The sequence below is a fragment of the Camarhynchus parvulus genome, chromosome 15 (genome assembly GCF_901933205.1).
Source record: "Camarhynchus parvulus chromosome 15, STF_HiC, whole genome shotgun sequence".
Taxonomy (NCBI): domain Eukaryota; kingdom Metazoa; phylum Chordata; class Aves; order Passeriformes; family Thraupidae; genus Camarhynchus; species Camarhynchus parvulus.
Window position 1 is genome coordinate 11,842,192 of NC_044585.1, and position 17,157 is coordinate 11,859,348.

Genomic DNA, 17,157 nt, shown 5'->3' on the forward strand with positions numbered 1-17,157 from the left:
TTTAATACCTTAAGGAAGTACAAATTACCACAAAGGGGTTTTTATAAATGATTTCTTTAGTAATGGCCATAAACTGAACCACAAGAAATTCCAATGATAAGAGCAGTGGAACTGCCCGGGGAGGCTGTGGATTCTCCCTCTGTGCAGCCATTCCAAACCCACCTGGTGTGTTCTGCGTCTCCTGCTCAAGGTGACCCCGCCTTGGTAGGGCGCTCAGACTGCCTAACTCCAGAGTTTTCTCCATCCTGTGATTCCCTCCTTTCTTAAAATACCAGGAATTTATCCAGAGTCCATCCAGCTTTGGGGGCAGGGAGAATAAATATCAGGTAACTCTGAAACTACATTTTATGGTTGGGGTACTGGGGTGGCACAGCACTGCTGTAATACCCTCAGAAGTACTCACTGCGATAGGCAGCTCGTCATAAAAATGGGAATTTTTGGTTAAATCCGAAGTTTGTTTTTCAACGCGGAGGTGGGGCGCGCCGGAACTGATGTGCGGCGGAACGGGAGGTGCGGCGGTTGTGTTTCCGGCGAGCGCCGCCGCGGCGGCCCCGGTGCGGGGGAGCGGCGGGGCGGTGACACCGGCGGCCAAGATGGAGGCGGTGACTGAGGGCGCCTGGAGCTCGCTGCCGGTGCCGCTGAGCCCGGGCGTGCTGCGGGCGCTGCGCGAGCTCCGCTTCCACCAAATGACCCCGGTGCAGGTGCGGGGCCCCGCGGCACGGCCGGGGAAGGGGAGGCCGGGCTGAGGAAGGAGGGCGCGGGCGGTGTCAGCGGCGCCGGGGCCGCGGCTGTCTCAGCAATCACCGCGTCCTGGAGCCGCCTCCGTGACTCTCCCACCGGCGCTGCCTGGGTGATGTTCACAGCGAGCTCTGATGTGTCGGAGGAGTTTTCACCTCTGTGAGATTTACCTGCGCTTCTCCTGCTCATGTGGTGCTTCTCTTTTTTCAGTCTGCGACCATCCCGCTGTTCATGAGTAACAAAGATGTGGCTGCAGAAGCGGTGAGTGCTTTCCCTTCCTGCAGCTCCTTGTTTTCCAGCTTTGTCTCTGGAGCTGAGGGAGGGCTGATGCCGTTCCCACTCTCACAGGTCACAGGCAGTGGGAAAACCTTGGCGTTTGTGATTCCCATCCTGGAAATTCTTCTCAGACGGGAAGAAAAATTAAAGAAAATGCAGGTGAGATTAAAATATTCAGTACTGAGTTTATGTTTGTGATGTGCTAATAAGATTTGAGAATTTCAAGAAAATATCCATAAGGAAAATTGCCTGCACCCAGAATGACTGTGTGCTCAGCAACAATAAACTGTTTAAAACCTGGAAATAAAATTGGGGTGCTCTCATTGCACTGAGGTACAGCTTTTTCTCTCATGAACAGAACAGGGATCTGAGCTGTGAGAGAAATGTCCCAAAATATGGAATACACTGATACTCTGCAAGTGAGATTTGAATGCTCTTTAGCATCCATTGACCTTGAATACATTTCAGTGTGCAGAGATCTTCAGTGTCATTTGCTGTTAAATGTCATTGTTAGATGCTGCTGTAACAGCAGGGACATTTTACACATTGATACAAAGGCTTTCATAGGCATTTTTGGATGTTTGTTATATTTTATTGTATTTCTCTGGAAATGTTTTGTCTGAAACCAGGCTCAAAAATTATGGTTCATATTCACATACTTTGAAAGGGAGGATTCTGCCCAAATCTTTCTATTTTTTCTCCCCACAAATTCCTGTTTTTCAGGTTGGAGCTATCATTATCACCCCAACCAGGGAGTTGGCCATCCAGATTGATGAGGTGCTGTCACATTTCACAAAACACTTCCCCATGTTCAGGTGGGTGAACTTCAACATTTCCATGACCACCCTTCCTTCTGTCACCCAGCAAAACTTCCAGGTGACCCAAATCTTTCTGTTTCACTCTTTCAGTCAGATTCTTCTCATTGGAGGGAGGAACCCCATGGAAGATGTTGAGAAGTTCAAGGAGCAGGGGTGAGTTGTGTGTGTGTTTGTCATTGTCTCAGAGCTGTGGTTTTCTCCTTGTCAGGGTTCTCAGCCCAGAGCTGTGCTCCTGCTGCTGCTGGAGGGGGGTGCTGCTGCCAGAATCTTTTGGGGTGAGCTGGGAGATTGTGGGGTCTGTTCCTGGAGTGAGGTGCAGCCCTTATGTGACATCAGCACCATTTATCTGCTGCCTGGGTGAGGAACAGAGCTGAAAATGCCTTCAGTGAATATTTCACTTCTCCCTGCTCATTAATTTGCTGGAATTGTTTGGTGCTGATGTCGATGATGGAGTTTTGAAGGAGTGAGTCCTGTTTGCCCCTGGATTTTGCATGGAGGCACCAGATATTCCTGCAGTGATAGCTGCTTTCCATGCTTGCTGTTTATTTTCTAAACTTTTGCTGCCACAGGGATGTGCTTTCACCTGGGCGTTCCCCCACACCACTGAGACATGGGTGCAGTTAAAAGTGACAAAATGAATTGTTTGACTGAAGAGTGCAGGGCAGGGCTGTGCTGTGGGAGCAATGTCAGGAGTTCTCCCAGGTTGCTGCCCCTGGGTGAGGGAATTTTTCTGGGTGTGTGCACCAACAGGGGGAACATCATCGTGGCCACCCCGGGCCGCCTGGAGGATCTGTTCAGGAGAAAGGCAGAGGGGCTGGACCTGGCCAGCTGTGTCAAGGCTCTGGATGTGCTGGTGTTGGATGAAGCAGACAGACTCCTAGATATGGGCTTTGAAGCCAGGTATTGAAATAATTAATTCTTGTGGTTCTTCTGCAGTTTTAAATGAGTTGATGTGTGATGGATGTGAATGAGCGTGGCCTGCAGTGGCCTCCAAAGTTAATTTGTTCTGTTTTTTGAAATTTCTGAATTTGTTCTTTCATCTTTGCTCTGTAACTACACAAAGCACTTGCTAAGGGGGAAGAGAATCAGGAAACGTGGGGCCTCAATAAATATTGACTTTCCTTTGTTGAGATGTATGTTAGCATATCTCTATTAATAAGTATCATTATTCACACTCCAGAATGGCTTAAAACACTTTAACCAATAAGCTTTGATCTCTCTTTTCTCTGTCTTTCTGAGAGAAAGAGAGGTGAGAGCTTACCTCTCTTCTCTCACAGTTAAGGTAATTATTTCAATAGCACTTTGACATGTGATAACAAAGCCTAAACTCCTTTCCAGTGATTGAAGCTCTTCCTGAGGGAAGCCTTGGGACAGTTCCATTTTCCCTGTGCTTCCTTGCAGCCTGAATGCCATTCTGGACTTTCTGCCCAAGCAGAGGAGGACAGGTCTGTTCTCAGCCACCCAGACCCAGGAGCTGGAGAACCTGGTGAGGGCAGGGCTGCGGAACCCCGTGCGCATCTCGGTCAAGGAGAAGGGGGTGGCAGCCAGCAACACCCAGAAAACCCCAACTCGCCTGGAGAACTACTACATGGTGTGAGCCTGGGCTCTGACTGAGCTCCCTGACCCCACTCTTTCTTCCTGGTCCTGTCAATAAGATTTTAAGTCTTAGGATCACAGTAACAGGAGAGCCAAAGTCCATTTTCTTATGTTTTTCTTTTGCAATTTTTAGATCTGCAAGGCAGATGAGAAGTTTAACCAGTTGGTGCATTTTCTTCGGCAGCACAAACAGGAAAAGCATTTGGTCTTTTTCAGGTAATTCTGTTTGTGTTTCATTGTGAGAGCAGTTTGGTTTTTAATTACTCAAATTCCAAAACTCTGCCCTTTGTTGCAAAGGACACAACTATTTTCAAAGTGATTAATTTTGAGAGCTGTTTTTTAGAATATAGTGCCTAAAAAGAGATTAATCATTGCTTCATGTCAGGATTGTGTTATTTAGCAAAACATAAATTTTATGCATTTTTAAAGTAAGACATTATAGATGATAATATGTTAATTATAAAAATTATGTGCATGTTTTAAATAAAAAAGTGTAAATTTTTGAAAGGGCTTGGGAAACTCTAGCTTGACTGTCTAAACCTGATTAAAAATGCAGCATAACCTTTTGCTTTATGCCTGTCTTTATCACTACAGCACATGTGCCTGTGTGGAATATTATGGGAAGGCTCTGGAATCCTTAATTAAGCAGGTGAAAATAATGAGCATCCACGGGAAGATGAAGCACAAACGAAACAAGATTTTCACGGAGTTTCGGAAGCTCCCGGGGTGAGAACGTGGGAATGGCTGAACAGGGGGAGGTGGTTGTGTCTGACTGTTCTGCTGCTGCCTGGTGTGGAAGGATGGCTCAGGTGAAGGATGCTCCAGGCTGGTTCTGAGTGTATTGATGATATCACAGATTGTGATGTTGATAATATCACAAAGGGTGACCACAAACAAAGGGAGAATGGGACTGGAGCATCTGCACCCTACTTCAGATAATCCATGTGGCAGCACAGGAGGTGAGCACACTGCACTGTCAATTGCTACAATCACACATTAGCCCTGATGTTTAAACAAACTGGTAGCAAAAATAAGCTTTTCCTGATTATTAACCAGAGTGGGAACCAGGATGTTACTTTGTTAGCATGTGAGCAAGAACATGGCAACGCTGCAGTAACCTGCCCACAGGGAAATGTTCTTTGGCAGCTTTGCAGGATGCTGTTAAGAAACTCTTGCCTCATCAACTGTCATTTTTGTTATTGCATGGAACCTGAGTTTTAGCTTTTTATATTGTGAGAAAAAGAATTACCAGCAGATTGTAAGAACAGTTGTTGAAAAGAACAGCATGTCAGTTTTGCTAAAATTGTCACTCAAGTCTTAAGTCTTTTATTTAAACATTTATTATAGTACATTCAGCTGAGGTGGATGCAGTGCTGGTTTAAAATTTGAATTTTTAATGAGGAATTGATTTGTCTTAGAAATGTAACATAAATCACAATAATTTTCAAAATGTTATGTAGAATTGTAGTTGGTGAAAGCTGCAATTACCTTATATTTTGTCTCTTAAAAAACCCCAAATGTTTTAGTGTTTTGTTCCTCACTCTCCAGTGAAGGTGCAGAACACACAGCTGTGAGGAGGCTGGCTCTTCTCAAATGACAGGTTAATGAAAATACACTTTTCCTTCTTCCTAGGGGCATTTTGGTGTGCACAGATGTGATGGCCCGTGGCATTGACATTCCAGAAGTGCACTGGGTGTTGCAGTATGACCCACCCAGCAGTGCCAGGTACAACTTCACATCCTGAGATCCTTTTCCTTTCTGTGTGGTCTTTTCTTTCCGTGCTGTTCAGGTCTGAGTTAGGAACAAAAACCTGCATAAAACACATCTAATAATTTCCTGGAGGTTAATCTGAGAGAACACACAAAATAATGCAGGAGCAAGGGAGGCTGAAACAGTGCAGGTTTTGTTGTCACTGCTGAATTGCAGTGACTCTGTGGTGTGCAGGTGTCAGTCAGGGGGTGATTGTCACATCTCTGTGCAGAGGTGGCTCTGGGGTAGGGCTTTGTGTGAGAATATCAGAGAGAGTGAGAGGTGACACTGGGGTGAAGAACAGAGATGAGAGCAGGGACTGAGCTCTTCAAGGAATGGTACATTGAAAGCTCACAGGAAAGGAGCTTTTCCATAGATTTTAACTTTTGCTGTCATAATTCTTCCTACAACTTGCTTGAATTTCACTCCCAAAGCAGATGCCCCTTGCTTTAGCCTAACAATTGAGTGGGATTGCCACATGCCTCTTGTGTTACACTTTGCTCATTCCTGTTGGTTTAGTTTAGTGTTTTCCATCCCACAAGATTTGCCCTTTTGCTGCCCAGTGCTTCCAAAGCCAGCTGAGCTCTCTGCTGGGCTCTTTCAGTGCCTTCGTGCATCGCTGCGGTCGCACGGCGCGGATCGGCAACGTGGGCAGCGCTCTGGTGTTTCTGCTTCCCATGGAAGAATCCTACATTAACTTCCTCTCAATCAACCAAAAGGTGAGTAGGGTTTTATTCTACTCCAAAGCAGGAAAGAGCAAGGGCACAGACTTACTGATAGGAGCTTTGAAATCTGAATTTGTAGAACTTGGGGTCATACATGTGGGTAATGTTTTAGCAGAGGTGCAGAATTAAAAGACAAGAGCTGCTTATTAATCACCAAATACAGCTGGAACATGAAATACAGCTCCAGTGTTAGCCACTGGGTTTGTAAGAGGAACATGCAAAGAGTAAGGAAAGGCCCTTTGTTCCTGGGGGTGTAAATTGAGCATTTGCAGGGGGGCAGTGCTGGCTTAAGGTCCTGCCCCAGCCCTGCCAGCAGCAGCTCACACCCTGCAGCCTCTCTGCTCTTTACTTACAACTCCTGCAGTCTGCCATGCCTGCTCCTGCCTGTGAGGGATTCATTGTGTGAGTTCTCTGGAGACCTCCTAGTGAGAGCAGAGCTTGATGAAGCAGGAGATGAAGATGTTGCCTCTGTGGAGCTGCAGGGCCAGGAGCTGCTGTGTGGGGCTGATGGTCAGCAACACTCAACACTCGTGTGTTGGAGTGCCCAAAGGGAGAGGGGCTCAAAGCTGACTGAGGATTAACTGGGTAAGGGTGAGTTTGAGGTTTCACAGTGCATTCCACATCATTTGGTTGAACTTTTGATTTTGTTGTTTATTTTCTGGTTGCCAGTGTCCCATGCAGGAAATGAAACCACAGACAAATGTGCTGGATCTTCTTCCCAAGCTGAAGTCCATGGCCCTGGCTGACAGGGCAGTGTTTGAGAAAGGGATGAAAGCCTTTGTATCTTATGTCCAGGCTTATGCCAAACACGAGTGTAACCTGATCTTCCGGATCAAAGGTAATTCCCAGCAGGGCTGGGGCCTCTCACTGCTTTTCTCAGACAACAAAAGCATAGTGGTGTTGTCCAAAAGCTTCAGCTTCTGATTTTGATCTCACATTCCCTTCCTGCACCATCAGATTTTGACTAAACTCCTATTTTTTTCAAGCATCTTGTTTCAAGAGAAAACATTTCAATATGGAGCTTGACCAAACTGATAAAAGCAGAAATAAAAGTGACTTAGTATTGCTGCCAGGATTAAGGGATAGAGTACAAACAATACTCTAAAATAATGTAGACTTTTGTTTTCCTTTCAGTTAAATTTAACTTTTTATCCAGCAGAAACTTACTTTATGATCTTTATTTCAACAGATCTGGATTTTGCCAGTCTTGCCAGAGGTTTTGCATTATTAAAAATGCCAAAGATGCCTGAACTAAGAGGAAAATGTTTTCCAGACTTTACTCCAGTCACTGTCAATACAGACTCCATTTCATTTAAGGATAAAAACAGAGAAAAGCAGAGACAAAAGAAATTAGAAGAACTAAAAAAAGAAAGAGAGGAAAATCAAGGGAAAAAGAAATTTGTAAAGAACAAAGCATGGTCAAAGCAGAAAGCCAAGAGGGAGAAGAAGAAGAAAGTAACAGCTAAAAGGAGGCGTGAAGAGGTAACTTGTGTCCATCCCTTAAACTGAAGTGATTTCTGTGCCAATGGCAGAGCCTGGGATTTTAGTCTGGTGGAACTGATGGCTGTGAAATAACATTTTAGGACTTGGACAAGCAAAGCTTAAAAAATGATAGAGCTTTTAAAAGCCAAACACTAAAACAACTTCTCAGCACTGATGCTGGTCAGTAATAGGATTTTTATTTCTCAGAGGTGCAGAATTATGGCCTGAGGGTGCTTTTGTCAATTTTCAGCAAATGTAGCTGAGAGTTAACAGTGTCCTGGGTAGGAACTGAATATTACTTCCTGCTTGGATATTTCTGGCAAACTCTGACTTGTAATCTTCTCTTGTGTTCAACTGTGTACAATGAAAACCTTTTGGTGTTGTGTTTAATTTGTTGTTTTCAACTTCCAACAGGGCTCTGATATTGAAGATGAGGATATGGAAGAGCTGCTGAATGACACAAGACTCTTGAAAAGACTAAAAAAGGGGAAAATTAGTGAAGAAGAGTTTGAGAAGAAACTAACAGGCAACCACAGGCTCAAAGCAGAAACTGTTGAGGACATAGATTCTGAAGGCTGACAGTCACTCTAACCACATTTTTACATTAAAACACTGCTTATTTCAATAAAACTGGATTTCTATAAAAAATAGAGAACAAAATACTGCTCTAAAAAGAGAACAAAGCTGATCTAATTTCTTCACAGAGACCTGGCATCCCTAAGGACACAGAGCCTGCAGTTGTTGAGAACAAAGCTAAAAGCACCACTGGTGTGGCAGGAGCTGCAGTTTCCATCAGCAGCCTTGGGCATGTTTTCATTTTGGTTTTTTCAAGTACATACCACAGATCAGTAACAGCAAACCTCAGAGTGAGTCTGGATACACCATAAGGGATTTTATTTTAAAGTATCAAAATAATCCATCCCTCTTTAAAATAATTTAGTTGTGGCCTTTAGGAGCTGTCATAACTCTGGAAATTTTTTCAACAGTGGTCCATAATTATGTTAATCCTTCTAATGGCATTTCCTTGCCATGTTCATGTATCATCCTCCAAGTTCTTAGAACCCTGGCAGTCACTGGAGATGACACATCCTGTGCAGGAGTCTCTGAGTTACAGGTAAAGTTTAATGAGTTCATCACTGACAGCTGAAGGAGTCAGCACACCGAGGTCTGTGAAGAGCAGAGTGATCAGTGATGGGGAGGTGTAGTCAATCCAGGGGTGCTCCTCTTTTAGGTTCTGACTTGTTTTCAGAGTGTCTGCTTTGTACTAGAAGGAAACAGAGACCATGAGTTACTGCACAACTGCGAGTTAAATCCTCTTTTGGGCAAGAGCAGTGCTACAGCCTCAAGCAGATGTTTGTGGTAAAACTGAAGGAAGTCAAGTGCACAGACTGGAGCCACCATGGCCTCAGCTCTTTTATCTTGTGTAAAAAGTAGAAATTGTAGTTCTGGAGTTTGTTGGTTTAACTGTTTCTTACCCTCAGCTGCTCCTGTGCCCTAAAGGAACTGCTTTAGGAACAGAGTATCAGTATCAGGACAAATTATGGCTGTTTGGTGCCTCTGCCATGGAGCAACCCCAAAATATACCACAGCAGAGAGATCCAGATAATCAGAGATGCTTAGGAGACAATTTTTCACAGGCACATCAGTGAAATAGATGGAAGTTGAGTTTCTCTCACCTTAAACCTGTCAGGGACGTCCTGCTGATTGAGAGGGAAGAGTCTGACAAACTTGAAACTTTCTGCTACCACATAAAATGGCTTATTCTGGGCTTTGGCACACACAGCAATTTGATTGGTGCCAATCTGTGGAGACAGATGGAAAACAACATTGCAGACTCAGTGCCTGCCTGAAAATACTGCCCAGTTTCCAACAATTAACAGACATTTACTGGATAAATCCAAATGGAAGAGCCTTTTCAAAAAGCTTTAAATGCTTCAGAGAAACCAAACTTTAAAAGTCCAGAGTGTACAGAATGATGTAAGAAACTCACATTACCTTGTTGATAATGCCTCCACTTTCAACTACACCTTCAGCACCAACTAACACCAGGTCCACTTTCTCCATAATGTAGCTGTTAAATGGGGAGAAAAAATCCAAGCATTACTGGGTAATAGGACAAATGACTTGCTGAACAGCACAGAAATGAGTAATTCAAACAATCTTTCCATTTTCTGCACTAGTTCCATCTACCTCCTTAAGTCCACATGCTGCTACACATCCTTGGAGTGAGATTTCATCTCCTTCCCTGCAGGAATATTAAGTAGCCTTTTCTTCCCCAGCCATAGCTGACCCTGGCAATTGTGTAAAAGCTGGAAGAAGCTGAACTCTAACTAGGAATGTGCAGCTTTATTGTAGTTGTTTCTTTTCTCATGTATTGGGCTTGTACTAAGCAGTGCTAATTTAGCAAACACCTTAAGAAACCACAAAATGATTACACTTATGCAAATTAGGAAAAAATGTGGCTTCTTTGTTTAGCACCTCAGTTCTTTTTGACAGATCTGTACAAGTTCTTAGGTCTGGTTCTTTCTTTCATTCCAACATGCAAAATCAAATGCTTGTGTTGTAGCTGACACATTCTAATTGTGCACCTAAAGCTGTAACTTGTTTGGCCTGTTGGATGACTTTGACAAACTAAGTAATATCTCTGGGGTTTCAACAAGCTGCTTACATCTAAGTTTATTTTGTTTTGCTGTCAAAATGAAATTGTGATGAAAAATACCAAAATTTATGATCAGGCTCACCCAACTGCAGCATCCAGAATCACGGTCACGGGAATGTTCAGCTTCCTCAGGGCTTTTGCCATTTTTTGCCTATTAAAGAAAATGTTTGGACCTTAACAATTATTTTTTTTAAAGACAATAATAGGAAGATATTGTCTGAAAGACTGAAGCCTGTGCCTGCCCCCATTCCCCTGCTGGCAGAACAGAAAATGAGTTATTGTATAGAAATGGAAGGAATTGTTATGTTTTGTTAGTGACATCACCCAGTGTGCAGGGTTAACTCCTTCACTTACACAACAATACCTGCTCTGAAGGAATTATTTGGCATCTTTAAATGACATTGTTAACTGTATATTTTACTTTACTATGATTAGCATAATACTGATTATTTTAGCCTACTTTTTAAAGAAACAATTATAAAAGCAGTTGTATCCCATCTCCCAAGGGAAAAGTAGGTTTCCTGGCACTGACCAAAAGTCTGTCAACCTTTGAGGAAAACGCAGATAACACTAATTTGGATATCAAGTACGGAAAGTTAATTACCAGTATTTTTTAGATTTTTTTTTCACTTGTCCAGAATAATGTGGTATGAGTGACACTTGCCATTTAAAATGCCCCAACCAAGCCTAGCAGCTTTTCTTAGGGCAGGACAACTTGGATGGTAGCTGTAACTTACCCTGTTAACCAAGATAAACCCCAAATTAATGAATACTCGCCCTGCTTCATCTGGCTGTGACTCAGTAACATAAACACTGAATCGCTTCTTGGCCTCCACGGCTGCTTCCAATACCCTTAGGACCACCCTGGAGTAGGCATGTGTCAGTATTCGCTGCCAGGACAAAAAATTCGCACATTACTCCCCTCCTTTTCCTCCCTCCCTGCCCGCAACAGCAGAACCGAACAGCAGCGCCCCTGCCCCGGCCTACTCACAGCACCGTCTCTGATGAAAGGGTGACACAGCTTGGCGATTTTATTCCTCGACAGAGACACTTTGGTCAGGAAGATCTCCCCGCGCTCGATCATGATTTCTTTGCACTTGGAGTAGTCCTGGCAAAGAGCGGGATGCGGGCTGAGCGGCCGCAGGCTCCCACAGCCGCCGCAGCGGGGCCGGGCGGGCGGCGCTTACCGAGTACTCCAGCGAGGTGAGGCTGATGAAGCGCAGGAAGAGCTCCCCGCCGGAGGACACGGCCACCGAGGAGTCCACCCGCGACAGGGTGTCGATGGCGTCCCGCAGGCTGTTCCGCAGGCCCTGGATGGTCTCTCCTGAGGGGAGGCAGAGACGCGTGGTCAGGGGCTCGCCCGGGGGACAGCCGGGGCTCCGCGCCCCGCCGGGGGCACCCGGGCCCACCTCGGTCCTGCTTGAGGAATCCCAGCAGCGCTCGGATGGCGGCCACGGCCGAGGCGACATCGGGGTCGTCCCTCAGCTGTGCCCTGAACGTCTCGATCAAGTCTGAAAGGCAACAGGAAGCGTCAGGCCCGGCCCGGCGGCTCCCGGGGCTGCCCCGCGCCCCCGTTACCGTCCGTGCCCATCGCCGCCCCCGTTACCGTCCGTGCTCATCGCCGCTCCGCTGCGCTCCGCCCGCCGCGCCGGGGCGTGGGGAGGCCCGGCCGGGGCGTGCCCGGATGCGGAGCGCCGGCCCGGGCGTCATCCGCGGGCGCCGCAGCCGCTGCTGCCCGGCCGGAGCGATGAGCGCGGGTGAGCGCGGCCGGGGCGGCCCGGCGGGGTCTGGGCGCGCTCCGGCGGGTTTGGGGGTTCCGCGGCGGGGCTCGGGCTGCTCGTGGGGAAGCAGAGGCCGAGAGCGGGGCCCCGGGGCTTCACCGCTCTGCTCCGGGCCCGCAGTGACGCCGCTGTGCGCTCCCTTTGCAGATGATGAGCTGAGCCTGCTGATCATCGTCCTCGACACCAACCCCATCTGGTGGGGGAAGAGGGCCCTGGGAGAGGCTGAGGTACGGCCTTTGGGCCCTGGCACACTGATGGCCATTTCTGGGGGAAACTATCATTTTCTTTGGCTTCTGAACGGTGCTAACGTTATCTGCTAAAGCAGGTATAATGGGTATTTTAATACCTTTTGAAATAACTGTACAGCGTTCTGTATTCATTAGAGCTTTTTTAACAGCAAAAGCTCTTTCTGCGTCTTTCAATTTAGGTTTTTAAACTGCAGTAATTTCAGAGATTACTTCTGAATTGCTTCTCTGTAAATGTTATTGTGCATCATCTGCTCTGTTCTTTTTTCCAGCAGTTCACCCTGTCGAAATGCATCGATGCAGTGATGGTGCTGGGGAACTCCCACCTGCTCATGAATCGCACCAACAAACTCGCTGTAATAGCAAGTCACACTCAGGAAAGGTAGAGCTGCTTCTGAGCAGTGCGAAGGTTTCCAGTTTCCTGTATCTGTCTCCTGATTTTCTTGTTTGATGGCAAGAAACCAAGTTAAAAGTGTGTAATGTATCGTTGTCTTAAAAAAGAAATGAGCTGAAACTAAGTAGGAAAGAATCTTAATGAATTACAAAGCAACAAAAAGACTTAGAAGACAGAAGGGAGGTTTAAATAGACTTAAAAATACACAGAGAGAGAATGGTAGGTATGTGTGGAGTGGTACAATGCAAATGGCAAAGTTCCCTGTTTTTACCGCCATATGTTTGTGAATCTCAGGATCTACCCCCAAGTGCAGCCAAAGATCTTTGCCAGATCTCTTAAGAGATGTCTCAAAAGGAGGGAGCTGAATGTGGGTTTTACTCCAGTTTAAGGTCACCTACCTTACACAGCTTCATTAATGCCTAAAGTATTAAAAGGATTTTAAATTAAACTTCAGAATATTGTTATCTGCAGCTGATTCATTCATAGCATTTTTTCTTACATGAATTCTTTGTTTTCCCTCTGTTTCAGCCGTTTCCTGTACCCTGGGAAGCGTTGGGCTGCTGCAGATCCCTTCGGAGAGGGAGGCCCTTCCATGGAATCTAACTGCTCTGGCAGCAAGGATGGAAAATATGAATTATTAACAGCAATAAATGATGCAATTGCAGAAGAGATTAAAGACCTCATGACAAAGAGTAAGGAGAAGAAAATTCTAGGCTTAATATGCAGAACTGGAAAACACACTTGGACTGTCAAGGAGTTGCAGAAATGTCCTCTATTTTCAGCATATGAATTTTAATATGCTTAAAGTAGATGAGTTTTTTATGTTTGACACTTCAGGCCTCTGTATTGGTATTATTTGCCAAAGATAAAAATGTGTAGTATTCTGTATTGTTAGGTTCAGTAGCTGTTTTTATATATAAAAGTAGCTTTTGCACTTTTTCTTGTGTTGCAGCTGACATGAAGGGCCAGCAAACAGAAACCCTGTTAGCAGGATCACTTGCTAAAGCACTTTGTTGTATCCTTTTGATTACAGAATCTTCAAAGCCTTTATGTGTTCTTAACACTGTTTCTTATAATACTAACTTTCACTATTCTTGTTTTGTTATAATACTAAAACTGAAACGTTTGCCTGATAGCTGTGGCTTGTGCTTATCAAAATGTGCATTGGCCAAGGTGGTGAATGTGTGGTGTGGATCATGGAGTTATTTCCAAGAAGGGAATGTAGATTCCTTAATTGCAGCCAATGTAGACATCAACAAGATGGGCAAAGACCTAAAAGGTAACACCTCTTTTCCTGTTTTCAACACTGAGTAAATATTTTAACCTGAATAACAGGTATAAATACACATGCACATACAAATAAATATACATGTTTGGACACACCCCCATTTCCAAAATTTGCACCAACAGGTAGAGGTTTATTTTGATCATTTGAAGTTGCCTACATTAAAAATGTTAAGGGACTTGATCAATGGTCCACGACCTTAGGGAGATTCTCTGTTGTGTGGACATAAACTGTAACTGGAATTTCTGTGGAATAACTGGAGGTTGAGAGGAATTAGTCCATAGATAATTGTCACTGGGAGTGGAAATAGTTTCATATAGATATTTTATGTGACCTGTTAGCTCTAACATCCATTATATTCTGAAGTGTCGTATGCTACAGAATTAAAGGAGTGCTGATTAAACAAGGTGCTGATGCATTTCTCTTTCTTTTTAATACTTAGCCAATCAAGAAATTAAATCAAGGATTCTGGTAAGAACTTTTGCTGTCACAGTTTTCTTTTAGTCTTGAAATCCAGTGATATATGTAGGCTAACAAGTTTGAGTTTGTATTTAGGTCATAAAAGCTGCAGAAGACAGCGCATTGCAATACATGAATTTCATGAATGTGATCTTCGCAGCACAGAAACAGGTGAAGCTGGCCCTTTTTCCATTTATATTATCCTTTATTTCTGTGTAAATATAACACAAATGTTAATTTCTCTTATGATTACATAATTTATAGTGCATTTATCATGGAAACAAGTCATGACAGTAACACTGACAGGGCTGTGTGGGTTTTGGCTAAATTTGTTTTTTATGCATGTCATCTCTTGCAGAGTATTTTGATTGATGCCTGTGTCTTGGACTCTGATTCAGGTCTTCTACAACAGGTACAGACTTGCTGTTCTTATTTGCCATTTATATTAACTCATAAATACTTGATATTAGACAGTTCAACACGTTCTTCAGCTCTTTCCTTTAATCAAGAGTGGGTGTGGAAATATGTTCAGTGGATCTGACAGTTCTGTCATGCAGGCCTTGTGCAGTACATGGATATTCTGAATGCCCTGTTAATGTCATCAAACAACAATCTGATCATGGTCTCTGCTTTGCAGGCCTGTGATATCACGGGTGGCATATATTTGAAAGTGCCCCACATGCCATCCCTTCTGCAGTATTTGTTGGTAAGTCACTTAAAAAACACTTCCGTGTTTTTAGTGTGTCAGATAAGAAATATTCACTTCACTGACGAGATAATACAGGAATACCAACCCAATTCACAAAATACTTCTCTCTGTCCCTGCAGTGGGTTTTTCTCCCTGATCAAGAGCAGAGATCCCAGCTCGTCCTTCCACCTCCTGTTCACGTTGACTACAGAGCTGCCTGCTTCTGTCATCGCAACCTCATTGAAATTGGCTACGTCTGCTCCGTGTGCTTGTCAAGTAAGTTTATAAATATTTAACAGTCTGATTTCTTACATTCCAATGACCTGTTTTAGTGAAAGCCAATTCTTTGATTTTTCAGTATTCTGCAACTTCAGTCCTATCTGCAGTACCTGCGAGTAAGTGTTTGTTCTTTATATTTCAAGGGTGGGTGTGGGAATATGTTCAGTGTATCTGACAGTTGCTTTTCCATATTTTTTTCCAGGACTGCTTTCAAAATATCATTGCCACCTGTCATGAAAGCGAAGAAGAAGAAATTAAAGGTAGCTGCATAGCAACATTATGTAAATACATCATTACCTCCTCCAGAATTCCGTGAAATGGAACCTACTTGAGAAACTGATGGCACTTTTTATTGGAAATGAAAGAGAACTGTATGCAGTGCTATTACTTGTTTCTTAGGGGATAAATATTTAAGATGTATGTTTTCTATGCAGCCTGTTAAGTAACAAATCACTGTATTACCATGTAATCTCTGCTATTTTAAATACTAATTCTTTACTGTAAGAGGAACCAGAAGTGGCATCCTGGTAAAAAGACACAGCCTGTGAATTTGAGGTCTTCTGTCCGCTGCAAAGTTTCACACCTCTGAGTTATTTTCAAAGTCAAGAAAGCTTCGATTCTTTCTGTATGTTGGTGTCAAGTTAAGAATGACCATTTCTAGTGTGTAGGATCAGAATCACAGCACTGTGTTGTTCAGGGACTTCAGCTTCTTACTGGCAATATGAGCCATCATTTTCAAGATGGTTTGCGAGCCACTTGGAAAAAAAAAGAAAAAAAGGTGCTAATTGCCCTGCATGTGCACTCACATGTATTCATATTCCTGTGACTGTACTGTCCTTGTGATATTTCTTTCTCAATTTGATATCTCTTCATTTGTGAATGAAAAGGCTTTGTTTAAACAAGCATCAGTAAATGCAGACTAGTTGGTTAGTCTTCAAGGTTTTATTTTTAAACTGGAAAACAAGAAATGTAATCTGATAACAGGCACACTTCTTATTTTTAGTATGTGGGTTTCCATCTGACACGTGACAAGAACAAAGACTTTTGGATTGGTGTCTTTTATGGCAGGAAAGTTTGCTGTGTACTTCTGAATGTGGCTTTCATTTAAAGAAACAAACAGTATCTCCTTCTAAAGAGAACTATATAATTTGGTAGTTTAATCTTTCTCCTGAAGGGAATAGAGAGGATTTTTTTTCCACATAGAAAACGAGTTATTTTTTCCTTCCCAATGTGTATACAGGAATTTGTCAGGTCTTGATATTCACATCAGGTTTTGTCACTGTAACAGCTGCAGTGTCGGTTTTTTCTGGGCTCGCCAATGTAACAAGGCAAGCTTTTTTTCATTGACAAAAGCCATTTTGTGCGAAGGCTGTATTTATAATTTACATTGTATAAAACTTTTGTAATAAAGACTGTCTCTTTTTCAAATGTGGTCAGATATTTCTTTGATATTTAAGGGTGAGATACATGACTTTCCCGGAGTTTTGTTGTTTGAGTCATACTAGCAAACAAAGGGATTCATGTGTATTTGCTACAAGTTACATGCTTCTCTTCTTAATTAGTACTCTAATGCCTCACCTACCAGAATTACCTTTTACCTGCTTGGAACTGATTTCAGCACAATTACTGAGCCGGTTTTATTAGTTTCTTCCTTAAATGGGAAGATGTCTTAGTGGTCCATAAATTCTACATTCTTTCGTGTTCATAATCAATACAACCTCCCTCTTCCCAAATCATGCCCCGGGTCTGAGAGCCCTAAACTTTAATTAATTTTTTTTTCTTCTCACACACTTAGAGCTTGTTTGTTTGCGTTGTTAGCTCTGTGACCGGCCCAGGGTTTGGAGCTGCCCCGCTGCCACCATCGCTCCCCGTCCCGCGTCCCCGTGAGGCGGCCCCGTTCCCGCCTTTCCCGTGAGGCGGCCCCGTTCCCGCCTTTCCCGTGAGGCGGCCGCATTCCCGCCCTCCGCGTTGCCATGGCGCCGC

General features: G+C 43.9%; 3 protein-coding genes across 6 annotated transcripts; 2 read left to right on the plus strand and 1 right to left on the minus strand.

Moving 5' to 3' along the window:
• The first annotated feature begins 562 nt into the window (after positions 1-562).
• Positions 563-8,032, plus strand: DDX55 (DEAD-box helicase 55). Its single transcript, XM_030958920.1, has 14 exons — positions 563-701; positions 949-999; positions 1,087-1,173; positions 1,738-1,829; positions 1,923-1,985; positions 2,583-2,732; positions 3,234-3,423; positions 3,562-3,644; positions 4,023-4,154; positions 5,061-5,153; positions 5,782-5,896; positions 6,572-6,740; positions 7,092-7,384; positions 7,799-8,032. The coding sequence occupies exons 1-14, from the start codon at positions 594-596 to the stop codon at positions 7,961-7,963; spliced, it is 1,791 nt and encodes a 596-aa protein (XP_030814780.1). The 5' UTR covers positions 563-593; the 3' UTR covers positions 7,964-8,032.
• Positions 8,033-8,251: 219 nt separating this feature from the next.
• EIF2B1 (eukaryotic translation initiation factor 2B subunit alpha) lies at positions 8,252-11,716 on the minus strand. 2 transcript variants are annotated; one of them, XM_030958924.1, is made up of 9 exons: positions 11,650-11,716; positions 11,453-11,554; positions 11,231-11,367; positions 11,035-11,151; positions 10,821-10,933; positions 10,126-10,194; positions 9,380-9,455; positions 9,061-9,186; positions 8,252-8,648 (listed from the first exon to the last, which is right to left on the minus strand). In XM_030958924.1, exons 1-9 carry the CDS (start codon positions 11,660-11,662, stop codon positions 8,493-8,495), a joined length of 909 nt encoding a protein of 302 aa, XP_030814784.1. In that variant the 5' UTR covers positions 11,663-11,716; the 3' UTR covers positions 8,252-8,492. The 2 variants fall into 2 exon arrangements, with proteins under 2 accessions (XP_030814784.1, XP_030814785.1); XM_030958925.1 differs by having other exon boundaries at positions 8,256-8,648; positions 11,622-11,672.
• Positions 11,717-11,721: 5 nt separating this feature from the next.
• On the plus strand, positions 11,722-16,602 carry GTF2H3 (general transcription factor IIH subunit 3). Of its 3 annotated transcripts, none has more exons than XM_030958921.1 (13): positions 11,722-11,800; positions 11,972-12,051; positions 12,342-12,451; positions 12,992-13,155; positions 13,416-13,478; positions 13,713-13,742; positions 14,191-14,219; positions 14,304-14,378; positions 14,566-14,619; positions 14,845-14,913; positions 15,036-15,171; positions 15,254-15,290; positions 15,377-16,602. In XM_030958921.1, exons 1-13 carry the CDS (start codon positions 11,728-11,730, stop codon positions 15,444-15,446), a joined length of 990 nt encoding a protein of 329 aa, XP_030814781.1. In that variant the 5' UTR covers positions 11,722-11,727; the 3' UTR covers positions 15,447-16,602. The 3 variants fall into 3 exon arrangements, with proteins under 3 accessions (XP_030814781.1, XP_030814782.1, XP_030814783.1); XM_030958922.1 differs by having other exon boundaries at positions 12,345-12,451; XM_030958923.1 differs by lacking the exon at positions 11,972-12,051 and having other exon boundaries at positions 11,754-11,800; positions 12,345-12,451.
• The last annotated feature ends 555 nt before the right edge of the window (positions 16,603-17,157 follow it).

What these genes read in the sequence shown, in the direction of transcription:
- EIF2B1 (XM_030958924.1), bottom strand. An exon ending in ATTCCTCAAGCAGGACCGAG is followed by an intron (nt 11,368 to 11,452) that starts GTGGGCCCGGGT and finishes GCCTCCCCTCAG; the next exon opens with GAGAGACCATCCAGGGCCTG. An exon ending in TCACCTCGCTGGAGTACTCG is followed by an intron (nt 11,152 to 11,230) that starts GTAAGCGCCGCC and finishes GCTCTTTGCCAG; the next exon opens with GACTACTCCAAGTGCAAAGA.
- GTF2H3 (XM_030958921.1), top strand. Translation starts at nt 11,728, where the DNA reads ATGCGGAGCGCCGGCCCGGGCGTCATCCGCGGGCGCCGCAGCCGCTGC. An exon ending in TAAAGACCTCATGACAAAGA is followed by an intron (nt 13,156 to 13,415) that starts GTAAGGAGAAGA and finishes CTTGTGTTGCAG; the next exon opens with CTGACATGAAGGGCCAGCAA. An exon ending in GATGGGCAAAGACCTAAAAG is followed by an intron (nt 13,743 to 14,190) that starts GTAACACCTCTT and finishes TTTAATACTTAG; the next exon opens with CCAATCAAGAAATTAAATCA.
- DDX55 (XM_030958920.1), top strand. Translation starts at nt 594, where the DNA reads ATGGAGGCGGTGACTGAGGGCGCCTGGAGCTCGCTGCCGGTGCCGCTG. An exon ending in AAGATGTGGCTGCAGAAGCG is followed by an intron (nt 1,000 to 1,086) that starts GTGAGTGCTTTC and finishes CCACTCTCACAG; the next exon opens with GTCACAGGCAGTGGGAAAAC. An exon ending in AAACACTTCCCCATGTTCAG is followed by an intron (nt 1,830 to 1,922) that starts GTGGGTGAACTT and finishes TCACTCTTTCAG; the next exon opens with TCAGATTCTTCTCATTGGAG.